General features: G+C 42.5%; 1 protein-coding gene across 1 annotated transcript in view; it reads left to right on the forward strand.

The window, feature by feature from the left end:
• The window catches only part of Agbl1 (ATP/GTP binding protein like 1), a 791,956-nt gene that overhangs the window by 126,229 nt on the left and 639,607 nt on the right, over nt 1–26,120 (forward strand). Inside the window, exons 7-15 of the mRNA XM_036170190.1 lie at nt 2,986–3,194; nt 7,926–8,091; nt 9,000–9,064; nt 15,157–15,273; nt 16,333–16,904; nt 18,361–18,444; nt 18,665–18,751; nt 21,102–21,250; nt 22,318–22,405. Coding sequence (XP_036026083.1) covers nt 2,986–3,194; nt 7,926–8,091; nt 9,000–9,064; nt 15,157–15,273; nt 16,333–16,904; nt 18,361–18,444; nt 18,665–18,751; nt 21,102–21,250; nt 22,318–22,405 — 1,537 coding nt within the window. The remainder of the gene's footprint in view (nt 1–2,985; nt 3,195–7,925; nt 8,092–8,999; nt 9,065–15,156; nt 15,274–16,332; nt 16,905–18,360; nt 18,445–18,664; nt 18,752–21,101; nt 21,251–22,317; nt 22,406–26,120) is intronic.

Here is a 26,120-nt window from a genome sequence, read left to right on the forward strand (position 1 = left end):
CTGTTTAACAAAATCTAAAAATAAACGGTTGTGTAACTTTTCCTGGGGAGTTACAAATGTCTATTCCTCTCAGGTAGGAAATGACAGACCAAAGCACTGGTTCTGTTGAAAGTCTATCTTGGGGAACCAATGGATTTGGGGACATTACTTCCAGGAGCTTGAATGATGGGTCACTTATAAGAACACAAGAATCTCAGGCAGCTGTGTCATCCAAACACCTGATCCAACTCACAGATCTGCCTGGGTGGCACTTCCTGTCCCGGCTGGCAGGCAGTTGCTCTACACAACTGTTTACTGTGTATATAACTTTGAAGATGGGCGTCTTGTCGATTCGGTGGTTTTCTGTGAGCTTCCTGGGCCTTGAGAAGAGGTGTTCTCTGAACCTTGGAGAAGGTGATGTGGATGTCTGCTTGTTTTCTACCACTTGCGGAAGCGTTGAACTACTGTGTCACAGTAACTGGCACTTACTCTCAGCAGCTTAACAGGTTATGAGTCTCTGAAGTAACCACTGCCTTTTGCAAAGAAAAGGGAAGCTTCTCCCGATAACTGAGGCCGATAGCAGCAGTGATCTATGGACATTTAGAAGGCAATTTGAAAGCTGGCTCCCTGGATCTGACAGGCCCCAGGTCAGCACCCATTGCTTCTTTCTCAGCCACACCTGGCTGCTGAAAGGACCCAGCATGGGGGAACAACTTCCACATCCAGTATACCTGTGTGTAAGGTGAAATATGTGACCTATGCCTCATGAATATGACTTACATGTCTGATCTTTCAGAGCTCCTCTGACCTTAAATTCTGCCCTACTATGGGTCTTTCCAGAGCTACTAAAGCTCCAAACTAGTCTTGTGGTCACTGATGAATTAACATATATATGTTCATCAGTGAACACAAACTTGTCTGACCCGGTGAACTGGGCATGGGACAGAATTCCTTCAGTAATATGTGTCCATCCTCTCTTATCTCTCCATTTTTGAGATTCATGAGAACTTCACCAAGTGATCATCAAGCATCCCTAATGGGTTGTATGAGCCTGTCCACCAGGGACCTTTGTATCACCTCATATGAAGCCTTTGTCTCAAGGCGGGATGCGCAGTTGCATTACTCAGTTTTTCTACTTGGACAGTACTCAGACTGACCTTGTCTGCCTCCATGTCTGTCAGCTTCACAAGCAAAGCTGTGAGGTACTCTCCCATTGCTCGCTTAAAATTCTTTCTCAATTCCAGAAGTTCAGAGATAGACTGTCCCCTGGTTATGATAGTTTCCATTATGAAAGCTCCCATTTTCACACGTAGTCAAGGATCACCTTTCTCTGTATCAAAGGTTGAACTGAATAAGTACCCTCCATCTTTTTGATCTAATTCTTTTTCTATCTTGCTGTTTGATTCTTCCCATGGATTCCATGTTTTGGGATGGCAGGAAGAGCTCATTAGCAAGATCTAATGTGTACTCTCTCTCCCTTGTGTCCCATTAGCTATAATAAACAGCAAGCAAACACCCCAGCCCCATCCTAGCCTTTTCTGCTTTTCATGCTAGTGCTGAGGAGAGCATCTGTGTGCCTTTCTCCCAGTGTAGCCCCTCCCCCACAAGGGCAAAGTTTTTCCCAGTCAGAAAGTTCCCCTTCAGTTATATGTCACCCACAGATGCTACCACAGCCCTTCTCTGAACCCTTTCAGCATGAACTACTTTCAGATGTTAAAGGTATCTTTTCTAGCTCAGCAGTCATCTGGATGCATCTTCAGACCCATGTTAGACTCAAGATGAGCCACTTTGTGCCATTTGGAGGAAGACAGTCACCTCATGAATCCCTCCAAGAGCACTCAGCCTTCAGATGACTTAGCATCAGTTGTATGTGTTGTCAATCCAAAGCAGAGACCACACAACATCCACAACAGCCAGGAGCCACGCCATCCCACACTACATGGGGGAAAGGTCGCCACATTGGGAAGATGCCCCATCTTCAGATATACCAGACTCAGCTGCCTGTCTTACCGCCAATAGCAGGAGCCATTCAATAGCTTGACTCCACATTATCTATGGCTCTGTCAAGCAGTCTTTGGGTGGCAATTGTGTTATATGACTTTCCCTGTGGAGACATGAATCAACATATGTTCATCACAGAAAGGTCACTGATGTGACAGATCAAAGAAAAGATTATACTTAAGTCTAGCTTACTGAAACCATGAGTTTACTGTGGTGACTTTGCAGGAGCATGGGTTAAAGGTTAGTGACAGGGACATGGGTGATTCAGACAGCTGTGTCACCCAAGAGCCCACCCCAGGAGCATGAGCAATGACTCATGAGAATTACAGCTGTACCCCTCAGAACTAGCAGGCTGCCGCTCCAGAGTCTCCTTGATCACTAGAGCTACTTCCTGCTTATATAACTTTGGGGAAGGGTCTTGGGAATCTTGTGAGCCTTCTTGTGAGCCTCCCTCCAGGAGGGAGAGGGACTGTTTCAGTCAGGAGGAAATAGCTACATAACATAAACGTTGACACCATGCAACAAGGTGATCTACAAACCTTGTTTTAAGTTGGCCTATTATCTGAGTTATAATTACCTACTGCTTTTAGGTGGCATGTATTCGTATCTCTTTCTGTCCCCATTCTAAGTCTTTTTTTTTCTTCCTTTTATTATCTTGACATTTGAGAACAACCTAGGTTACGTGCCTTACAGCACTTACCTCACTATGAGTTTGCTGACTTTCCCAACGCTAAGATTAAGGTCATGTGTTCTGGCAGGAATACTATAGAAGTAATGCTGTGTTCTTCTCAGGCCATCATAACAAGGGGGCATGTTACAAGCCCATATCCCATCATTAGAAATGTTGATTTTGATCATTTGGTTAAAATAACACCTGCCAGTTTTATGTACCGAAAAATTATTATTACCTTTGTAAGTATTATGTGGGAGACACACTGCGGCCTTCTCAGGCAGCTGTGTCCTAGGGAGCTGCGATTGACATGACCTTTTTCCCTTTTTCTCCAGAGTCTAACAGCCGCAGGGCAGTGAACAGAGGCTTTGTCACCAGCTTGCTCAGGCTACATCAGGACTGGCACAGCCACGATGTGACTGACACCTACGTGCTGATCCGCCACGGGCTCCTGCTCTGTCTCAGGCACATTGTCACCCTCCGGTCTGGCAGGGAGGCCTTCCTGGCAGCCAATGGCATGGAGACTCTCTTCAGCATTGCACAGGTAGCCAGCATGGGGACTTCCTAAGTAAGTGAATGACTTCAGTGGTGATTCTTGAAGGCTGAAACTTGAAAATTGTCCTGAACAGAGCAGGGACAATGAAAACAATTTCAACATGATGCTTGTTTCAATATGGCAGGTGCTTGAAATTCAAATCCCTATTCATTCACTCATTCGTGTTTTCATTCAGTCATTCAATCAGTATGTGTTCATTCAATCATTATGTGTTTATTAGTAGAGATGACAACTAGCACAGGGATTAAGAGTATGGGCTCCACCATTACAGATCCCAGTCTAAAGCTCTGAAACTTTGAAGCTAGCCTCTGCCTTTTCAGATAATAAATTTACTTTTTTTTTTTTTTTAAAAGAAACATATAGCCAGACATGGTGTCACATACCTTTAATCCCAGCACTTGGGCGGCAGAGACAGGCAGATCACTGAGTTTGAGACCAGCCTGGTCTACAGAGTGAGTTCCAGGAGAGTGAGGGCTGCACAGAGAAACCCTGTAATGAAAAACTAAAACAACAACAACAACAACAAAAGAAATAAAAGAAACATACACATACACACCAAAAAAGTAGAATTAAAACATTTAGATTCTTTTGTGAACTAAGTAAGTTCATGTGTTCAGGCAAGTACATACTATATTTTAATAGTTTATTTTCTTCTTTTGAGTGTGAACAGTCATTGACCCAAATAGTACTTGGAGTCTCTGGGGAATATGGCAAATGAGTCTTCTGATCTTATGGGGTTCACATCCTAGCAGGAGACAGGCATTAAATGAACAAAACATCCAATGAGAAAGATTTTTGCAGTGGTCTGTGAGACCAATAAAATAAGACAGACCCCTACAGATGGAGGGAGAAGATCATTCATAGACATTAAGTCTTTTCTGAGTGGATGACACACAATCCTGTTATTGGACAGTTCATCAAACCAAGTTGAAGGAAAAGAGCATTCCATCCCCTAGTGGGGAGCTGCCTTCAGAGCGGTGGAACCCCACACAGAATGTCAGGTGAGAACTGCATGTGTCCTCGCACTGTGGGCACCCTGAGATACCCTGCAGGGAAAGGGAATAGCATCTTCCTTGGCTGGCACTTATCTACACCAGGTGGGGTGTGTGGTCCAAGGTTGTTTGGGCTTCAACCCAAGGAACACATTCCTTAGCTACACTGGACTAGGGCCGATTTCAATACCCTCCCAGCTGATGTTACAGATATCCCAGCTATCTATCTCTGCTCACATTCATATGCCTCATGGTCCTTGTTGTATTCCTCATTGTCAGTCTCTGCTGCTCATTGCTCCCCTCTGGAAACCTTCCAATTGACTCTACCTGCGTACATGCAGGGGTAATGAAGCAGCCAATGAGAACGCTGTTCTCCCACCTTCGTGTCCCTAGACTTTCTCTATTCTTTTTAAAAATAGCATTCCCCCTCTAAACACTAACATGATTCCGCAAACCAATATCTAATTTTCTGTCTGCTATCACCTCTGGGTTTTTCTCTGTCATTACTGAGTTCAGAGCTTCTCAGTCATGAAATAGCTGCATTTTGCATTCTGCTTTTCTGGATCAAGCAGTGCTTTCAATTTTTCCAAGCTTCCTTGTACTCTGTAGGTTCATGATTCTCCAAGTCTGTAGGCTCACTCAGTCCCTGTGAATTTCCCCCTTCGGCTGCTGATACCAGGCACCCCCATCCTGGCTGGCATGCTTGCCTAGTTCTGTCCTCCATATTATTGACTGTTTTCCTATTCTGTACTAAAATTATTCAAAAAGGGCAGCCCAGAAAGAAGATGATGACTTTACAGTTATATATTGCAGGGAGGGACACAGTGAAAAAAAATATTACACCAAATGAAGCCCAGGCATGTGAGGGACTGCAAACATGTACGCAGTGCTTTAGAAGGAGTTCCTTAGCAGCTCAGTAACTTATGTCTTCAATACTGCTGGTAAGCAAACAACAGGCTTCCAGCCTCTAGTTACTATTGTAAATGGAAGCTAAATGTGAGTGAAGGCAGAATCTACACTTTATAGTGAGGTTGACCCGTGTTGTGATCTCTGATTGGTATTCTGTGAAAAAGCAGTCCAGGAAGAATCTTAAAACAATGCTGAATAAATTAGCCACGATGCACTAAGTCTTTCACATGGAAACATGTGTGCAATTTGTGGGTGAAACTCCCAGGGGTTGAATTCCCCATATTTACGGATGTCTCTACTTGGAGTTCAGCCTTTTAAACAGTATTTTTTCCTATAGGGACTTTTTACCAAGGGTTTTTTTTTGTGCTATTTTTTAAATTTTATAATTAATTTAATTTTACATATCAGCCATGGATTCTCCTGTCCTCCCTCTTCCCACCCACCCACCCCCCAAGTTTTTAAAAAATATTTATTTATTTTATGTGTATGAGTACTCTATCTGCATGTATGCCTTTATACCAGGAGAGGGCAACAGATCCCACTATAGACAGTTGTAAGCCACCATGTGGTTGCTGGGAATTGAGCTCAGGACCTCTGGAAGAGCAGCCAGTGCTCTTAACCCCAGCCCCCTAAGCTCACTTCTTAACCTAATAATGTCTTCTGACTTGCCCTTCTACCTAGCCGCTGCTTCTTTAACAAGGGACATGGTGACAATTGAATTTAGGAAATTTTATTTCCTTGGAATCAATAATCAAACTTTAAGTTCATAAATATTTCCCTCCAAATAGAAGAAGGTACCCATTATGGCACTGTTGATAATGCCCTGGTCTCTTACATTTTAACAACCCTGCCTGCTCCCCTTCTTTCCACTCGTGGCATGATCCACACTTTTAGGATGCACGAACTTGCTTCTCTCTTTCTATTTGGTTCTCACCTGGACTATCTCACACAAAGCAAAAAAGCCATTGCCATCAATCACCATCAGTGTCCATGTCAATGGCAATTACAAATAGAGCTGGGCTCTGAAATGTTGGCATCTTTGACATGCTTGGCTTGGTCTTTGTTGTTTTCCCTAAGGCTGAAGCTCAGAACATCGTCTCCAGTCTGCATCTACTTTCCCTTCCTTCTTTCTCTTCTGTACTCCATCTTTTTCTCTTTTTCTAATACTAACAGCTTTACAACAAACACTTGAGGCCATTTGACCAGGCCAAAGGGCTGAACTCTCTTCAACTAATTCATTTTCTACTGGGAATGTTTCCTGCTATGTCTGCAGAGACACTTGATTGGGACCATTTGAGCACACTAAAGGAAAAGGGGCATTCTTGATTGCATTAAGACATTTATGTTTTGAAAGTTGGCTCGCTTGTATTTTACAGTCTGCTTTTGTGTGTGTGCAGAGATGGCTGGGGGTTGAATGCAGGCTTTCACACTCTAGGCAAGTGATCTAACCCTGAACAGTATCCAAAGCCTTCATTGTTAATTGTTTTATGTATGTGTTTGTGTGTGTGTGCATGTGCATGTGCGTGTGCCTGTGTGTGTGCCTGTGTGTGTGTGTGTGTGTGTGTGTGTGTGTGTGTGTGAGAGAGAGAGAGAGAGAGAGAGAGAGAGAGAGTGTAAGCCAGAGGTTGACATCTAGTGCCTTGTTCATTTCCTTTCCACCATAGTTTTTGAGACAGGGTCTCTCACTGAGCCCGAGGCTCATAGATTTGGCTTGGCTGACCGACCATCAAGATCTCTGTGCCCTTAAATCTCTGTCTTTTCAGTGCTGGGGTCATAGATGCACTTCTTTGTGCTGTCTGCTTTTCTGATGCGGGTCCTGGAGGGTCAATCTAAGAGCCTCACGCTTTCATGGCAAGCACTTTACTAGTGGAACCATTTCCCTAGCTACATTTTTATTGATGCTTTCTCTCTCTCCTCTCATGAGCTACCTGTAATGTGGACTTTTGAGGTACCACAGCAGGACAGCACCACAATATAGGCCTTGTGGTGGGTGCTCAGCACCTATTATAATTTCTTGGTCTCAGAACATTCTGCACCCTTTAACACTCTCAGATTGGAGGCTCATCATGGACATATTTCTGCACCAAGTTTAGCACATAACACATTTTCTAAGCTTCTAGAGAAGAGGATGTGTTTTGGCCAAAGAGTTACGGGGCTACATCTGACTCTGTATCAATTTCGTAAACTTGTTTTTACATTTTTTCACAGTGTCTGCAAAGAAAGGTATTGTCATGTTCTATCACCATCAAAATATTACATCTTCAAATCCAAGTTTTCTCTGCTTTGAGTAGTTACCAAGCAGGATCAGAACACTGGGCTTTGAGACATGCAAAGTTGGCTAATTTAGGCACATGGGATTTACTTAGGCTTTCCTTATGGTTTTCTATTTCATCCATTTTTCTTTGTATCTTCCTGTTCAGATACTGGCAGAAAGACCAAAGCAAGACTTCCATCAATGCAGCCGCTCATTCCCTAACATGGGCAATAATTCCCAGTGACTCAGGGGTGCCTGAAGGAATATGTCATTCCTCTTTCCTCAGGCATCCCAGAGAAGGACTTGCCTCAGATATAGCCTCCCTTGAAACAAATTCAAGCCTACTTTCAGACTAAATTATCCCAGTGCCACCTGAGCAGCAACAGAGAAATAAAAAAGCAGATTCTGATTAGATATTATTCTCCATTGGAATGTTCAAACTACTAAACATTATATAGTAAGACTGTTTACTGTCCACTTAGGCTGTGTGCATTTCATTATCTGAAATGATGTCCTAGCTTGGGGGCTGTGCACAGGGTCTGTTATATTATTCTCTCTGCTCAGACCTGCCTGGACAAGAAGAGCATGGAACCCGTGACCTCTGTGGCGCTTCAGATCCTCAGGCAATGCTACCCCGAGAGTCCACTTCCCCTGGTCACAGATACTAGTGCCTATACTTTCCCAGCTCCTGGGAGCACCAGCTCAGGGCTTCCACAAGCTCCACCTGAAGGTAAGGTAGCAGGCAGCTTTCAGACAAGTGTTTGCATTTTACAACATGTCAGAGGGATGGGGAATCAAGGAGAAGCAGTGGTTGTACAGGTCAACCATGATCTTCTAATGAGCTCATTAGAGACATGTATGAAGGAGTAGACTTTTTTTTATAAGCAGAGAGAACAAGCATTGTGCTCACTCACATTGTCTCTAATTATTAGCTGTCGTTGCTTTGCCTGGTGGCTAGTGAATGCCTGCACAGTCATTTCATCTAATTAAGAAAAACAATCTTTTCACAATTTTGTGACCCAATCTCTTTACTGCACTGTCTGTTGTGGAATTAATTTGTCTTTTGAATAAAACTGAAATAAAACTTTCTCCATGGAAAACCCCATGCTACATGTTTTATGATATTGGAAAGTGGGGATGATTCCACCTCCGGGTGGATCTTAAAGTCAAAGACTCTAGTGCTGTTTACCCCACCTTTTTTCTGTGGAGCAGATTTGCCACAGTTGGAATTTTTGTCATGTGGCAGCTGATACTTTCTAAATTGAGTGGATAATTTGAAAATTAGGGACCCAATCAAGGCACTATCTCAATTACAATGAGTTTAGTGTGCACGTGGTCTGTAAATTTGGAGACAATGTCAGTTGCATCAATACTTCAAATTGAATGGGAGGGTAACAGTAGTGTCATTTGTGTCCAAATTCATTTTCCATTTCGTATAGAACATCAGCCTAGGTGTCATGGCATCCTGCTCCCATATGCTCATGTGCACAGTAAGGACAAAAATCAGTGAGCAGGGATATACAGTACACTTGCTTTGTAATGGGTCCCTTATTTGCAAGAAATGCAAGGTATTGTGCATGACAGGGTAAATACCAGACAGTGAGCATCCTTATTCTTTCATCTCCTTTTTCCACTCAGAAGATTTTGAAGATGATGGTGAGGAGGAGATTGACAAAGACTCAGATGTGGAGGCTGTGAAAGAAGTAGGTAAACCAGCCCTTGCTTGTCTCAATATCTGTACTGACACTACACAAAAGAAAGTGTATCACTTCCTGGGCTTACTCCAGCACTGCCACTCCAATGACAGTGATGTCTAGAAGGCACAGACATCTGTTGGTTTTTCAGATGTCATTTTTATCTTGCTATGTCTAGTACATAGTCTCTTTGTAGAATCAGGTCTATTGATTATGATCCAAATATTCTATCTGACAGAATCAATGCTTAGGGTTGGTGTATTTAATGAGTGTGTAGAAGGATATTTTAGGAAACATTCTGCTAGACCTGAAGTGTCTTCATAAATCAATGTTCTTATCCCCTGTCCATTCTGCACAGGATTGTAGGCTTGTGCATTCCCATTCACACCTATGTGCATTCCCATTCACACCTATGTGCATTCCCATTCACACCTATGTGAATGAGTCTTTCTTACCTTGCAATGTGTGCAGCTCAGTTCCCAAAGAAGTGATGTTCCTTGTTCTCTCCCACAAAATGGCCCACGGAAGGGGGGTTAGTGAGTTTTCTTTTAAATCCAAGTTCACATAGTGATTGTTTTATCCTCTTGGAACCACATGTTCTTTGTTTCAAATACTCAGTTTACCATTACAGCATAAAAATAGGCATCCACACTATCTGAGTGAATGGGTCTGGCTGTTTTTCAGTTTGAAGCACATAGTTTGTTTGTAGCTTATTTGGTGATAGGCATTTTAAACTTTATCATTGCTTGACTATTGACTGGATATTTCTTATTCAGGGGGTTTCTTATGCATTGTGGGATGCTTCACAGCATCCCTGTTCTCTGTCACTCATAGCATCCATCACTTCACCCCTCATTCATGAACCAAAAATAGCTCTAGGAACTGCCGAAGCACTACTAATTGACAGTCATTCTCCTGGAAAAAATGGTAACTCATAGATAGTTGGTCTATGAGTTATAATTCTGTCTCCATTTCTCCTGCTGTATGTAGTGTTGGGTAAGTTTCTCCATCTATAGTTCCTTAATTTTGTCATCTGTTACATAAGATCCAAAAGACAGTCCTAGAGGTGAAATTCAAATTTAAAAACTCTTCTGTACAAGCAAGATGGCTCAGCAGATAAAGGTGATTGCTGCAAAGCTTGATGATCTGAGTTCAATCCCCAGAACCCACATGTCAGAAGGAAAGAACCATCTTACCCCAAGTTGTCCTCTCACCTCTGTGCATACACACGTATACACACACACACACACACACACACACACACACACACACACACACACACACACACGGGCATAAACACACACATATGCATCCCCTCACATGCACCTACAGACACAGGCAGCCCCCCCCCATTCCTCTCACATGTAAACAGACAGACAGACAGACAGACAGACACACACACACACACACACACACACACCACAATTTAAAATGTTATACAAAAATAAAAGAAACAAGTCTTCCCCCCCTCTCTTCTTCTCCCCTTTCCCCTTCCTTCCGTCTCTTCTCCCTTGCTCTGTTCCCTTCTGTCCTTTCCTGGAGAGAAGTTTTGGAGTTCTCTCACCTTGCTGCTGCTGCTGGTGGCAGACATCTAGGGGCTATCTCTCAGTCCCATCTCTGGGTGTAGCTGCTATTGACAGTCTGACGGTCCCAGGGTTTTGTTGATAAATAGAATCATTTCTGAAGTCATCAGTAGCAAATTGGTTCTTTGCTGTGCCTTGGCCACGCAGGCCTACAGAGTACGTGCAGAATCATTTGAATAATCCTGGGCTGCTGCAGCCATTCATCAATGCCACCTTCCACTCCCCTCTGGCTTGCACTCTGATAACGGGATGTCTGATGCACTGTCAGTTGCCTCTTGTATCTGATGCAGGGGGACACAGTAGATGACATGCCTGAGTCCACACAGCTAGCTAGAGTGGGAGGGAGCCCTGGTACTTTCCCCAACTCCACTTTGGAGAGGATGGTAGGGTAGGAGGGAGTGGAAACTAAACAAACAGAAAAATCCCACTGGGAAAGAGGCAGAAGACAAATTGGCGAGGGCCTGGAAGCTATTCATCAAAAGTTATGGCTGAGGAGAGGATGAGAACTGGGTGTGAATCTGAGCTGTCGAGCAATGGGGTGGCATAGGAATTAGGCCTGACTTGGGGTACAGCAAGCCTAGGAGAGCTGGCCCTCGAACAACTAGCTTTTCCTTGGTGAACACTGTAGCACTCGCTGCTGGTGACGAGGACGAGGAGCCAGGCCTGTTTCTTTTCGACTCTCAGAGTTGACCTGGGCCTTTAGCCTGTTGCGTTCTCATTTGAAAATTGCAGATAAAGGTGACTTATATCTGAGCAAAACTATTTAAAAGACTATCTTGTGAGTAGGAGGTCTGAGGAGTTGAAGGTTCTGCTCTGATTAGATACTGTCATGGTTAGCATAGGAAAGAGAAACAGCATGTGGAGATAAGGTGTTGGCTGAGCAAGCTGTGGGGAGAGCAGAGTACACAGTGTCCTCATGCTTTCCTCCCTCCACTTCGCTTTCTTCCCTTTTGAATTTCTTTTCTTCCTTTCAGATGCTTTCTTGGTGATGATCCATGTACATCAGACAAAGTTCTGGGGGTTGGTTGTATGATACAAAGACAAACAAGTCATGGACTGTTACTGTCAGAGTTCACACTGTCATGAACTTGGGAGGTGCCCTTACTAAAGACCAAATTAGCACTTACAATTTGAACAAGTGTGAGGCAGGGCAGAGACAGTGCCCAAGAGCCCCAATTTAAGGAGGAAGGGTCAGAAAATATTATATAATTGAGGAGCTATCAGTATCCTAAGTAATAGGAGGACACAATACCAGGTTCATCCTTGGAGGAATAGAAATAGCCTTATACGATATGGTGAGGGTTCCTGGAGATACAAAGATCAAGCTGCAGGGTCTTTGTGTGTTTGTACATACATAGATGTGTGTGTTTGGTTTGTGCACACGCACACATATGTGTGCAAGTATGTGTGGTTGCATGTGCGTATAGAAGTTAGAGGAGAACATTCGGTGTCTTACTCTATTTCTCTCTACCATGTTCCATTAAGACACAGTTCCTAGGTGGGCAGTGGTGGTGCACGCCTTTAACCCCAGCACTCAGGAGGCAGAGGCAGGTGGATCTCTGTGAGTTCGAGGCCAGTCTGGTCTACAGAGCAAGATCCAGGACAGGCACCAAAGCTACAGAGGGAAACCCTGTCTTGGGGGGAAAAGCTGTGGTTCCTTGCAGTTCTGGAGATGAACTGGCAGCCAGCAAGCTCCAGTGATTCTCCTGTCTTTGCCCTCTACAGCACTGGGGTTACCAGCACATGTGACCAGGTCCAGCTTTTTATGTGGGGCTAGAATCCAACCCCAGGTCCTCATACTTACACAGGAAGTACTATTACCGATTGGGTCATGTCTCTGGCCTCAACTTCATGTCTTTGTAGAAGAGAAATAGTCTTTCCACCTCACCTCTACTTTTCTGTTGTACAAAGATATCAGTCATTGATGACATATAAATTAATGAGTGCAACTGTGTCCTAATAAAGCCTTATTTACAAAGAAAAGCAGAAGACCACAGTTTGCTAATGCTTCCTGTAGGGCTGTATGGGTCAATGACCACATGTGGAATGTACTAGGCTGCCATTTATGGATTATATGACACTTTTCACTATAGACACAGCCTTATTCATTGGTAGGGATAGTCTTCTCAATGGCTAGCCATATGGTGTTCTTGTTGGGACCACCCAGGGCCATGACTGATGGTGGGGAGCAGGAATGACAGACAAAGCTTTTAGAGACAAGAGTAATAGGTATGGAGGCCTATCTGAATGGTGCCTAAATGTATCATTAAGCCAGATTTAGAAGATTTACTTTTCTTTTGATTTGAGTTTGTAGGAAAATTATGTAATGTGGATGGAACATTGCAATTTCTTCTTTTCCACTGGTTCAGAAATACAAGCGTCTATTTTCCACATTTCTTTGATTTAGGCCTTCAGGATTGGCAAGTTTTCCTTAGCTTTACAAATGTGTTTCTGTGTGGTAGGTATATGTCCTCTATTTTAGAAAGGATATTTGATCTAGGCTGTGGAAAGGACATTACCATTCTTGGTATGTTTTATTTCTAAGATTCCACAACCCTTGGAAAGCACAAATGTGTTCAAAGTGGAGTCAATATCACCATTAAGCTGTTATAGGATACTGGTCCAGAAGAAAGCATAATTGCTCATATGATTTGCTCCATGAAGAGAAAACTCAGAGTGCTTGTGAACTTTTAACTCCACATAGAGACACAGGCACAGCAGTACAGGCTGTTCCCCAGAAACTGCTCACATCGGCCATGCCCCTCTGCTGTCTCCTCACATCTCATCTGCTATGATCTTCCTCTTAGCTCCATGCTTCCAGCATCTTCTTTCTGTAGTAAGCAAATGGAATCAGCTCCTTGTGAAAGAATCCTTTTCTTTATATGCTGTTCTTTGTGCCTTCTAGTTCTCAGTACACCACAGTGACTCCTTTTGTGAGCCTTCTCAGGTCACTCAGTCCCAAACAGCTACCCACACTAAAGTCTTTTCCCCCCAAGGATAATATTTTTATTAATTCTTTTGGAATTTTATGTCATACATCTCATCACACTCACTTCCCAGTCCTTCCATGTCTTCCCTCTCTGCCTTAAGGCCCCTCCAACAAAACAACAAAAATAAGTTAAACAAAACAAAAACAAAAATAAGTCTAATTTGTGCTATCTATCTTCTTACTGGAGCTTGGTGAAACTCTCAGTGTCCTGTCCCTTAAATTGAACTGAGTCCTTTTCTTCTTGCCCCTTTGCTTAAAGGAGGCTATCTATTGTAGAGAGCTACACTTCCACCCCCCTTATCACACATTTTAAGAGTTTGCTTTGATGGCTTCTTGTTTAGGTTTCTACTTTTTGAGAGTAGGTTGGGGGTTGGGGGTTGGGGTAGGGGTAGGGGTTGTCACAGAAACCTTCCATGTCCTTGTTTCTCAACTGTGCATCTGCAATCATCCATAACACTGCCAAAGTAGCTTCCCTGTGCCTCACAGTCAGCAGGTGCACAGATCATGGGCTTCGACCTGGCTTCTGGTGACAAAACAGACCATTAACATGGCCCTGGTTGTAACAGGTCCTGGACCTAGATAAGGCCCTCAGAAGCAGCTCGGACCACAGACATCAGCATGGCCTCAGGCTGTAGCGTAGACCACAGACATCCACTTGGCCTTGGATGGTAACAGGGACTACATACATCAACACAGACTATGACTGCAGCAGGACCATGGCCCCAACCTGGCCCTGGGAGGCAGCACAGGCCCACACATTGCTATGGCCTCAGGTTGCAGTGCAGGACACTCAGATTAGTATGGTCTCTGGTGGCCACATTGTCTATGGACCTCAACATGGCTTCAGGTGACAGAATGTGATGACAGTCTATGGATGTATGAGTGGCCCTCAGTGGTAACATGGGCCACTGACATCAACACAGACCCAGCTGCAGTAGAATCTTGGACCCAGACACTCCAGACTTAATGCCAATCTTGTCTCTGTCCTCCAGCATTTTCAGGACAATTGCCACATTTAGAAATGACTGTATCCTATTTATTTCTGTCTCAGTTCTCTTACTAAAAGAAAAGTCCCACAGGACCATTGGTCCTTTGTTCCATCACCAGGGACTCTGTAGTATCTACAGAGACACTTGCTCATAGAAAATGCTCATTAAATGTTTGTGTATATGAAACATCCAAACAGCAAAGGTAGCCAGGTAAAAAAGGGTGACGACAGCAATGATACTATTTATGAACAATATGAAGAATTGCTTATAGCATGTTTTATTGTTTACATAGTTTATTGCATATTTATTTCTAACAAGGGCTAGTAAATGCTGACATACATGCTAAAAAAATATTTATGACCTCATTCTTTTAAGTTTAAAAATATGACCTAGTATATTAAGTTCCCTCCTGGCTGTGCTAGCATTTTAATCTGAAGATAAGGAACTCAAGGCCTCACCTGGTAAAGAAGCAGATATGTATCTTGTCTTGATACCCTGCAGGGTGGATTTCTTGACTGTGACCTGTTCTTTGTTCTGTAGGATGATGACTTGGAAACTGATATGAACAAACTGAGTTCTAAACCTGGTCTTGACCGACCTGAGGAGGAGCTGGCACAATATGATGCTATGTGTCCTGAGCTCTCTTGTAGCTTTGAGGTAAGCACAGGCTATAGTCTACTTCTTGGTGATGCATGGTGTGATCTTTGCAGAACCTGGGAAGCCAAACAAAGGTGTTCAGAGGGATCACACTGTTCATCACCACCACTGTTCCTAGATCCTTCTGAGAGAAAAGAAGAAGGGAGACAGATAGTGAGACCAGAACATTTTCAAGGGTCCTAAGCTCTGATACTCTAGAATAGAATTGACATGAAATCACACATTACTTACTATGGCCTGCTGCATGGGTGTAGAGCCTTGGCTCCACACTAAGAAGTAAATGGAAACTCTGTATGATTTAGGTGTTCTTCTGCCAAATTAGGAAGGTCACCACTGTAGATGGATTGTTAAAGGTCACCATCCAGATTCCAGGCTTTCTGGAATCAGTACAGGCAAATGTACACCTTGGATCTGCTGCTGCTAACCCAGTGTGCAGTTGCTGCTGCTGCTCTTGCTGATATTGAGCCTTGGACATGCCTTTTGGTCTCTACTATTTTCTTATTGCTTTTAACATATTATGAGTCTGGCCACATCAAAGGGCAGAGAGAGGCACACATAGAGAGGAGTTGATATATCCTATTTCACTTTAGAAAGCAGAAGATGATCAGTGGTCAAAGTTTCAGTGAAGGAAATTTCAGTTCAGTGTAGAGACTTAGAAAACCCTGAATTGTCTTCATATCAAAGGCATTGCCTGGGGGCACAGTGAAAGGCTCTCCTTTGTGAATCACTGGGGCCTCTACAAATGAGATTGTTCTCTCAGACTGTAATTGGATTGGGGGGGGCTGCAAATTTTTTTTCAAACTATATAGAATCATACTAGACCCATCCAAATCCCCTCCTGAACCTGACTTTTGTGTGATTCTGGCATTTGTTTATTCTTAAAGGGTAGGTTTTTTTTTTTTTTTCTCCTTTGGTTAATTCTTTGAAAAAGCCTCTAAATCACAAGGGTTACACTTAGTTTCGAATTCAGACAGCTAGCATAAGGATCAGATTATATTATCCATCTGGAAGGAATTAATTAACTGTTAATACAGACCTTTTTCTACTTTGGATTTTAAGGAACTAGAACCCAAATATGGAGATGATTTGACCCTCAAGGACACTCTGTACGCCAGTCGCAACCACGTTCCAAGTGCTGCCTCTCAGTGCTTCAATAGGGAGCACAGCTCCTGGGGACGAGGAAGCGAAGACACAGTCCACACTTCCATTCTGGATACGGTGAAGTCAGGGAAGTCTAGGATACAGCTGTTCTCCAAACAAAGGCATCTAACAAATGTGAACCAAAGTATAAAACAAAATGGTTTGGGGATAGATTCTTCTGGACACGATACCTCTGGCATCCAGGCTTCCCTAGAAGAGGCTGCTTGCGACATAGAATCAATTTCTTGCCCAAGGATAACTTCCTCATTTTCCAACTTCCCTGAGCCAGAGGAAAGCAAAGAAGCTGCAGAGAAGCTTCTGCACACACATCCCAAGCACATACCTTTTCATGATCCTCATCTTTATATGGCTCATGCTATGAGAACCAGATCTGCTGTGGGATTTGAGATGATGGCATTTCCTGATTTCTGGGGGCACTGTCCACCTCCCACTGCTCAGCCCATGCTGAATCGCAAATGGGGAGTACAGAGGTGAGGGTGTTACTGAGTTGGAAGTTACAGGTTTTCTCTTTTAAATAGTTTTGTATATGGAGTGGTTTATATAGACAATCTTCTGTTGGAAAGTGAGCATTAGCCTAGAGTACCTTAAAGCCTTTTGGAGACGTATAATCTTGCCTCTAAACTGGAGCATTTATCAACCAGATGTGGGTAGGTATGTTTTTCTGGGCAGAGAATTCCTTGGATGATTGTAATATAAAACTTCGAGTCATATCCATGGCAAGCTATCACAACAAGGGGCATCATCTAGTGTTGCCACCTACTGGAACCTTTCCTAAAAGGAATCGTTTCAGAAAAACAAGAACGGAGTACTTGAAATCTCTTTTGTATTTACTACAAATTGGTGATTGATTTATTGTTGATAGAGAAGAGTGGCATATTTCTAGTTCTAGTGTTTGGAGAGTGTTTTTGCTCTATCACCAAGGAAGGGGTGGAAAAACACCCCCACCCCACATATTCTCCAGGGAGGAAATCCTGAGATTATTCCCAGAATTCAAGAAAGACTGCCTTGTCTTTGAATCAGCAAGTGAGATTATAATTGAATCTGATAAGAGGAAGGAAAACATATTTCTCCCGAGGGAAAATATGGTTATCCATATCTGAAGCCAGTAGAGTCAAATGTACAGACCAGCATCTTTTTTAAATTTAAGTTTCATGTCTTCAGCAAATTATTCTTTTGATGGTAGGGTTCAAGAACAGTTCCCACATGAATTCTTGGCTGGTCTCACCTCAACATGAATGCCATGCTTAGGCTCCTCAGGCTTAAAATGTTGTGGGTGGTCTGTCTGCATCTTACTTCTGCTCAGACCCTCTTCCCTCTTGGTCCAGGCTTCGGGTTCAACTTCAGCTCTACCACTCTCCTACCCAATGTCAACAAAATTAATTGGGAATGTGAGGAGAGATAAGAAATCCCCCTTCAACTTCTTGTCTCCCTCTTATTTAAATCTCACGATACTTTTCTTTTCATTCAGACAGAAGGCTGACTTCAGCCTTAGAAAACACAGTTCAAAGAATACAAATGTACAGAATAAATATGAAACAGAAGCCTTATTGGAGCCACCCAAGCTACAAGGATGCAAATAGTCAATAGTGGTAATTTCTCCTTCAAAACTCCCTCAGTGCAGAGGAATCTCTTATTCATACAGTCAGAAGAACTTCAGTACCCTTGCCCAGATTCTCTTGATGACTTTCTTCTAGCTATGAATCCCTTAAACAAAATCTACTACCTTCCCTTGCATTCCTGCTGTTCATGTATCCTTATGCTTTACTAAAGAGGAGAAAGAAGAAGGTTGGTGATGTCTGTACCCCTTGATCCTAAGGCTGGGCATTGTTAAGCAGCTTTTCCCCCCCTGTGTTTTTCTAGTGACTTCTGAGACTGAGATAAAGAGTGGGCACTAACACTTATATTGTTTGCAATTTTGTTTTCAAGGATCAAAATCCTTGAGGATGTCCGGAGGTTCCTCCAGCAGAGTGATGTTATAAACAAAGTTGTCTTCAGTTTAGATGAGCCTTGGTAGGTGGTCTTGAACATCCATGGAATGGGAGGCATGGAGGATTCTGTTAATAGGAGTTAGTAGCTGTGTTCCATGTTGGTAATCCACGTTTGTTCTGAAATCAGCATGGTGACTATTCTGTTTCAAACATTAGAAGAAACATCTTATCTTTAAGGAGTGTAAAAACTGTGTACAAGGACAGAAATATGACATATGCACATATTCTCTCTTTCCTTAAAGGCCTGTGCAAGGCCCTGTTTCTGACTGCTTAAGATTCGACTCCAAGTTTGAATCAGGAAATCTTCGAAAAGCCATTCAAGTGCGCGAGTAAGTAAGAACAGCTACAGGTTACAGTTCCTGTCAGCACAGGAGAGCAAGTGTCAGCCATTTCTTCCCATTATCTGTTTAGTGACCTCATATTGGTAGCTTGAAACCAGTTATTATGATAGTACCTTTACCAAGAAAATCAGAAAATGCTACTTATCGATACAAGTTTTTCTCTCTCCTTTTTCAAATGTTTGTCAATAGACAATGAGGGAACCCATTGGCTGATACCTTAGCAAGGTCAACTGTTCACTACATGCATACACATAGTTTTGTTCCAAATAGCACTTCCGTATTTCAGTGTAAGAGACTTCTCTCAGTACATACTTATGCTTCCATGATTCTGTGACCTGTGGACACAGAAGGGCACATGACATTCCCTATTCCTTCTCCTACCCAAAAGTATTAATTCCACAGGGTTGTATTTAGGAGGTAACCACCTTGGATTTCTATCCTTCATTCCAGGGACCTTGCTGTACATCCCTGGCAAAAGCTGCCAATGAGATTTTTATTAATAGAAAATGATTCCACAGGCAAGGGCAGACGAGGGATGGACATAGCAAAACTAAAATGAAGGAGATGATCTCTTTCCACTTGCAGTGAAGTAATCCTTTTCATGCTTCCTTGATGGAACACAATTCTACCATAGTCTAGTAGACTAGACTTGCTAGATATATAACCCTTCTTCTATAGGTGAACTTCTGATAAATCATGCCACATGGTATAGTAGCCACACATGCTGGAATCATATAACCAAGGCTCCTTCTACCTCTTTCTGGGTAGCCTAGGATTGAGTTGCCTAGCCACTCCATGATTTATCTTCTCATCTGCAAAATGAGGATAGTAGTAACACTTACTTTGTAGTTGTTTTGACAGAATTAATTAGTATGCATAAAACCCTTTGAATAGTGCATGGCCCATGGTAAGCACTCAGTCAACATGGCCTTATGTAGGGACACATGCTCACCATAACTTTAATGCAGAACTTAGAGTAGCTCAGATTTAACATGTCAGTTTTGAAGTTGAGGTTTTGGGGGAGAGTTACATATGATATGATTTTTTTTTGGTTCTATTTTTGTACATGAACTGCTTCAACAAAGCCTGACACATAAGACATAGACAAGTTGAATTACTTGGGCAAAAGAAAAAGACAATTATGTCAACTTTGCAACCTACTTCTCCGACTATCAGCCCAGCTTCTACCTGGTCCCATGGCTTCTGTTCATTTTTGATTTTCTTATAACATTGGAGTTTGTTATGAAAAATTTTAATATAGATTTAGGTATGGAAGGAAGGAAGGAGAGAGGGCGGGTTGAGCTATACATACCCAAACGTAGGCATAGGTTTCTAAAGAAAGGGAATCAATCCACACTGTTTACATGGTTTCTTATTTCTAAAGTTGAAATCAAAGGACCCAGAAGGTAATAGTTACTTAAGAGTCTCCTAGGTGGATTGTTTTCAGTCCAGAATCTACCTAAGCTGCTGCCATGGTTCAGTTTCTTTCTCTCTAGCTCTGCCTTTGATCAGAGAGCAGACTCCTAAGTAAATCAGCTATAGTTTAGGGCAGGAGAGTAAATTGGAAGAAAATAAACATTTTAGTAAGGATTTTTAATGACTCCTTTTTTGAGTGAGCACTGTGAGAACGGTAGATAATAAGAGTCATAGAACTGTTCATAGGCCTGATTTACACACCCAGGGGAGTATGCTTCAGTGATTGCATGGTGAGCTCAGTGGTGTGGTCCTGACAGCCAGAGTGAGAGGTGGGACTCCATCAGTTAGCTGCTCTACTCTTAAGTCCTGTACCAAGCTCTACCCTTCCATAATTATCACTAACCAATGTTGAGCTGGCTGGTTTTGTGTCAACTTACCACAAGCTGGGGTTATCTGAAAGGAAGAAACCTCATTTGAGAGATTTCCTCCATAAATTCTGGCTATAGCACATTTTCTTAGTTAGTGATAGGTGGGGGAGGGCCCAGCCCACTGTGGGTGGTACCATCCCTGGGCAGATAGTCCTGGTTTCTATAAGAAAACAGGCTGAGCAAATATTGATGAACCAGTCAATAATCAGCATCCCTCCATGGCCTCTGTATCAGCTCCTGCCTCCAGGTTCTTACCATTTGAGTTCCTGTCCTGACTACGCCCAATAATGGACTATGACATAGAAGTGTAAGCCCCTTCCTCCCCAGCCTTCTTTGGTCATGGTGTTTCATCACAGCAATAGAAATCCTAACTAAGACAAATGTCATTTATCTGGGGTCAGGAATGGGAGGATGTGCATGAATTTTAGGACAAAAATATCACCTTTTTTTTTTTTTTTTAAGAGCAGCTCCAGCATTTGCTCTTGTTTCTACAGGTTTGAGTACGACTTGTTGATCAATGCTGATGTGAATAGCTCCCAGCACCAGCAGTGGTTCTACTTCAAGGTGAGCGGCATGAGGGCTGCCACCCCTTACCGCTTCAACGTCCTCAACTGTGAGAAACCCAACAGCCAGTTCAACTATGGTATGACCTATGGGGGAGCAGGGGGTTTCTGTATCTATCACGAATGATGATGCTTATTGATTGTTTGCGTTATTGTCAGAAGCCTTTTTGGAGTCCCAGAAGGCTTGAGGCTGGATTGGTGGTTTTTGCTTGCCAGGGTGGCAGGACAGTAGCCAGTTAAGGGCATAGTGCAAAAATACAGAAGGACAGTGAGGGCTTCTGACTCTTCTACTGAATGTGAGTAGTGCACATAATATTGCAGTGCATTCTGAGGTACACAGTTTTAACTCTGGAGTCTGGAAGGTGCTCTCACTTATTTTTGCTTTTCATCTTCTAAATATCACAAGAGTGAATATATTGGTCTGCTTGCTGCAAGACAGGAGAGCTGCAAAACCTACCTGAACATTTTTTTTTTGTGTGTATGTGTACCCAGAAAACTCTGGAAATGCTTAAATCCTGATGATCTACTTGGGGTAGCTCCTTTGTAATGTATTTGGTGGCTTTGGATGAAGAAAAAGTATGGGTACTACCTTTATTTCATACTACGTCAGGCCCTGCCTCTATTCCATACTGTCTAGGACAGACACTCATTCCTGAAGAAAGGGAAAATGTAAGCCTTGAGTCTTATATTCATTTCACAAAAAGTGGGGGTTTAGGTGTATGCAGGGCTGCATTCTCTCTGGGGATTTTAAGGAAGAATGCATGTTGTTTTCCTATATTCGAGAGCTGCTTTCTTCACACCCCTTGGCTTATGGCACCTTCCTCTGTAAAGCCAGTAGTAACACAACACCTTTAACGTCTCTGGTCACATAGCTTCTCTTCTTTAGTCAAATCTCTCTTTGCCTCCTCCTGATAAGCACATCCGTGGTGGCTACATTCAAGACCCACAGGGATAATCACCTTGGCTCAATATCTAAATTTAATTAGATTTGCAGAGTCTCTTTGACCATATATAATGAACATTCACAGCACAGCCTTGAGGGATCAAGAACTGGGTGTCTTTGGGGGTCACAATCCAGCCTACTGCTCTGCTCTCCATTTGGCTTCTTTTCTTTCCTTGTGGATTAAGTCTTGCTTTTATTTTGTAGGGATGCAGCCGACCCTGTATTCTGTGAAAGAGGCTCTTCTCGGCCGACCTGCCTGGATACGGACAGGCTCTGAAATTTGTTACTACAAGTATGTCCGCTGGCTTCATCTGATCTGCATAGGCCTTTGCTCCCAAATTTTTCTTCTTTTTCTTTTTTTTTTCTGTTGCTCTTATAAACATCCACACTTGTCAATGCCTTGCCCTGAGATATTTTAGTTTACGTGTTACTCACATTAGACCCCCACTCAGTAATTTTGGAATTACTGGAAAATTATTAGTTTTTCTTCATATGTTTGTTAAAACCTTTGAGCCAGGCGGTGGTGATGCACACTTTTAATCCCAGCACTCAGGAGGCAGAGGTAGGTGGAACTCTGTGAATTCAAGGCCAGCCTAGGCTACAGAGTGAGTTCCAGGAAAGGTGCAAAGCTACACAGAGAAATCCTGTCTCGAAAACAGAAACAAAAACAAAAATAAAAACAAAAACACAACCACCACCACCACCAAAATGAAAAAACCTTTATTGTGGGAGGGCTGGGGAGGGGGGAGGAGGGAGGATGGGGGAATCCATGGCTGATATGTGAAATTAAGTTAATTATAAAATAAAAATACTATAAAAAACTGTATTGCCAAGTCTTAGAAATTGCACATACTGAAGCTGTAATTCATGCTTCAAGCCTTAGCTCTTCACCTATTTTCCCTGGACTCAATGAACAGGATGTCTGAGAGGCTGTGTCCTGTCCCTATGCATGTGTGCTTTACTTTTCAAGGGCACAGGGAGATGACCAGATGACAAATGTACACATGTAAGCCTTCTTCCACCGCGAGATAGTTTTGTGTACAAAACAAGACAGAGGGTTGCATTACTCATGTTTATTCTTCAATCAACAGCTAGTTTCATCAATTTACCAGCAGATTTGTGACAAAAACTCAAATTATCCATATTCTTAATGAATTAAATGGATTTGTTATTTACATGGCCATTTTTCTTATATGAAAAATAAAATTGAAGTATATAAATAAAGGCTAGGAAATGTTAGGACAGGCAGATTTTACACAATGCTTTTCTAGCTCATTGCCAGATTGCATAAAAATCAATAGGCTAGTGCCTTTTTTTTTTTAAAGTTAAAGTAAGACTCATCTTTCTAAGATTACAGCAGGTCCCTAACATACTACTAGGAGATAATCTAGCATTAGCAGCATCTTGGAGAAGGAAGGTATATACACCTAAATGTCTCCTTGCTTCCAGGCTCTGGGGATGGTATTGACAGGAAAGGTCAAGGGTCCTGTGGTTCTGTTTGGATAAGAGAAGAAATCACTATAGAGACAACACCAGCCCACTGTGCACGGAGCTGAGTTGACTAACAGTCTGCAATAATGGAGTTGGCAGCTTTGGTCCTCGATGCATTAAGATATGGATCCAAGCAGTATTTTCATATATTCTTTAGAAGAATAGCAAGATATTACAACGTTGTTGGTTTTTCCGTTCACAAAATGGCCATTACTTCCTGGCTCACTTCTCTTAGGACCCCTAGGACTCCTTTTATGGTACAGGGAGATTTAGGTTAAAAATCACCTCAGGGTTGTAGAGTCCACAATTGCAGGGAACAGATATGGAATCTAATTTTTATTGTGTCAGAAATATCTTTTAATTTCCTCTGAAAACAGTTAGTGTCAATAGATGTAAAAGACTTAATATAAAACTTGCTAGGGTTTGAGATACGAGGATTGCTCAAAGCTAATGTTTTGCATTTTTAAACCAATGGAATAGAGCTCACCAGTGGGATGCTCTTCTTGGAACTGGGGATTAAGAATAAAGTTCAAGGAGAACAGGTGTCTCCTCGGAGGAGAAAGATGAAGACACATAGCTAAAGCACAGCTCTGGCCTAAGGGAAGCCAGTGTTAATAGCTTTTAGATTCATTAACAAGACAATTGTTATGTGATTAAGGAGTAACAGAGGGGCACGATGAAAACTATGCATGTATAATGTAATTCATTTTTCATATTCCAGCCGTGAATATAACAGAGATGAATGGATAAGGCTGCTACATTGTGATGCAGTTTGTTTTACAATTATTCATCAAAGGATGTTAACACGTTTCCAATAATACGATGTAACAACAGGCTAGATATGTGTAATCTCCATTCACCCTCAGATTACAACACCTCTGTCTAGTATGAAATATGTTTACTGAACAACCTCTTCTACCCAGTTTTCCATCACAATCTGTGAATTGATATGTAGAGAATTTCTTTGTTTCATTCCTGTATTAATTGTCTCTGGAGTGTTAGTCAGAGGGAGCCTTACTTACTTCTTTGTTTCCTGCTCTTCTCTATGTTAGGACAAACTCACATGCTCTGTGGTCATCATGATCTTAAATTCCCAGTTAGTGTCATGTTTTAAGGGATGTTAGGATGCTCAATGTAATGAGAAATTGGAGTGTGGAAATGTAAGTGAGAAAGTGAGAAAACCACACTTTTGAATAGTTTTGAACAAATGTGGTAGTTTTCCACATCTAACCAGATTACTTTTACTCATAGCACTCTTGAGAAAGCTAGGATGTGTGTGTGTGTGTGTGTGTGTGTGTGTGTGTGTGTGTGTGTGTGTGTGTGTGTGTGTCTGGGGCTCGTCCTTGCACATTTTGCTCTTTTCCTGTCCTATGTGTTTGCGATTTCATGATGTCATCAATCTGTGATTTCTAAACCGAACAGTACAAAGACGATTGTCTGCTCTGAGAGGGTTATTTTGGATAAGCAAAGCTACAGATCCATCAAAAAAAAAAAATGTGCTTCTGGTACTTAAATATTTTGCCAGAAGCTAAAAGCAAAAGACAGAGGGAGGGCCACTTCCTCTCTTCCTGCTTCCCTGTCAGCAAAACCCTTGCTGGGGCCATTGATGCTGCGCTGCATGGCACCAACGCGGCTGATGTAGAGTTTAGTGTGGTTTTTGTAATCTCTCCAGGGAATAAAACAGGGCAGAGGGTTTGATTCCACTGCCCCCCAAATCAAACTTGTTTTGTAATTATTCATCCTATATAGTTGACATGGACTTCAGAGACAAGTCAGGTCAATCCCCACACTAAACATTAGAGATTTTAATTACCTAGCTAAACAATATATTCCAGGAGAAATTTTAAGATTGTCTTTGTGTGCACAATTCAGTCATTTCCCCTGCTATTCTTTCTGTTCTGCTTCCATATCCTATCTACTTTCAAGACCACTCTACCAGCGGGGAAAATGACTCTGGAGATGGAAGAACCAAATGGGTGGGCTCATTTTTCTGTGCCTCTCAGAAAGTAAGCAAGGACACATTGGCTTGTTTTATTTACTCCCCTGTGGCCTGCATCTCAGTCTGACTTGTAGCTTTCACACCTTTCCCAGTCCCCTCCCAGCTCTGGTCTCAAGCAATCTTGATGCTGAAGGGCAGAGGGAGGGAAGCTGTAGGCACTGAGTGGCCATGTAATACACCGCAGCTGATCTCCTCTGACATTTATCTCCACTCACGAGAGGAGATGGAACAGCTCATTCATGAAGATGAATGCCACACAAGAGCGCTGCCGCCATCCATCCTTCCGAGGGATCTCAGGAGAGAGATTTGGTGCTAGATAGAATATTAGGGATGCTGCAGTCACAGGGAAGCCCCGCGACTCGAGCGCTGTGCCTTATTAGATCCCATTAGGTAAAATGATGCACCATTGTTAAAGAGCTCTTGTCATTGTGAGATTGCCTAATTTGAGTGAGGCTTTAGTGTTTGCTAATTTCATACACACGGAGAACAACGGACATGACACACAACTTCCTGGACT

Source organism: Onychomys torridus, chromosome 1 (assembly GCF_903995425.1).
Source record: "Onychomys torridus chromosome 1, mOncTor1.1, whole genome shotgun sequence".
Taxonomy (NCBI): Eukaryota; Metazoa; Chordata; class Mammalia; order Rodentia; family Cricetidae; genus Onychomys; species Onychomys torridus.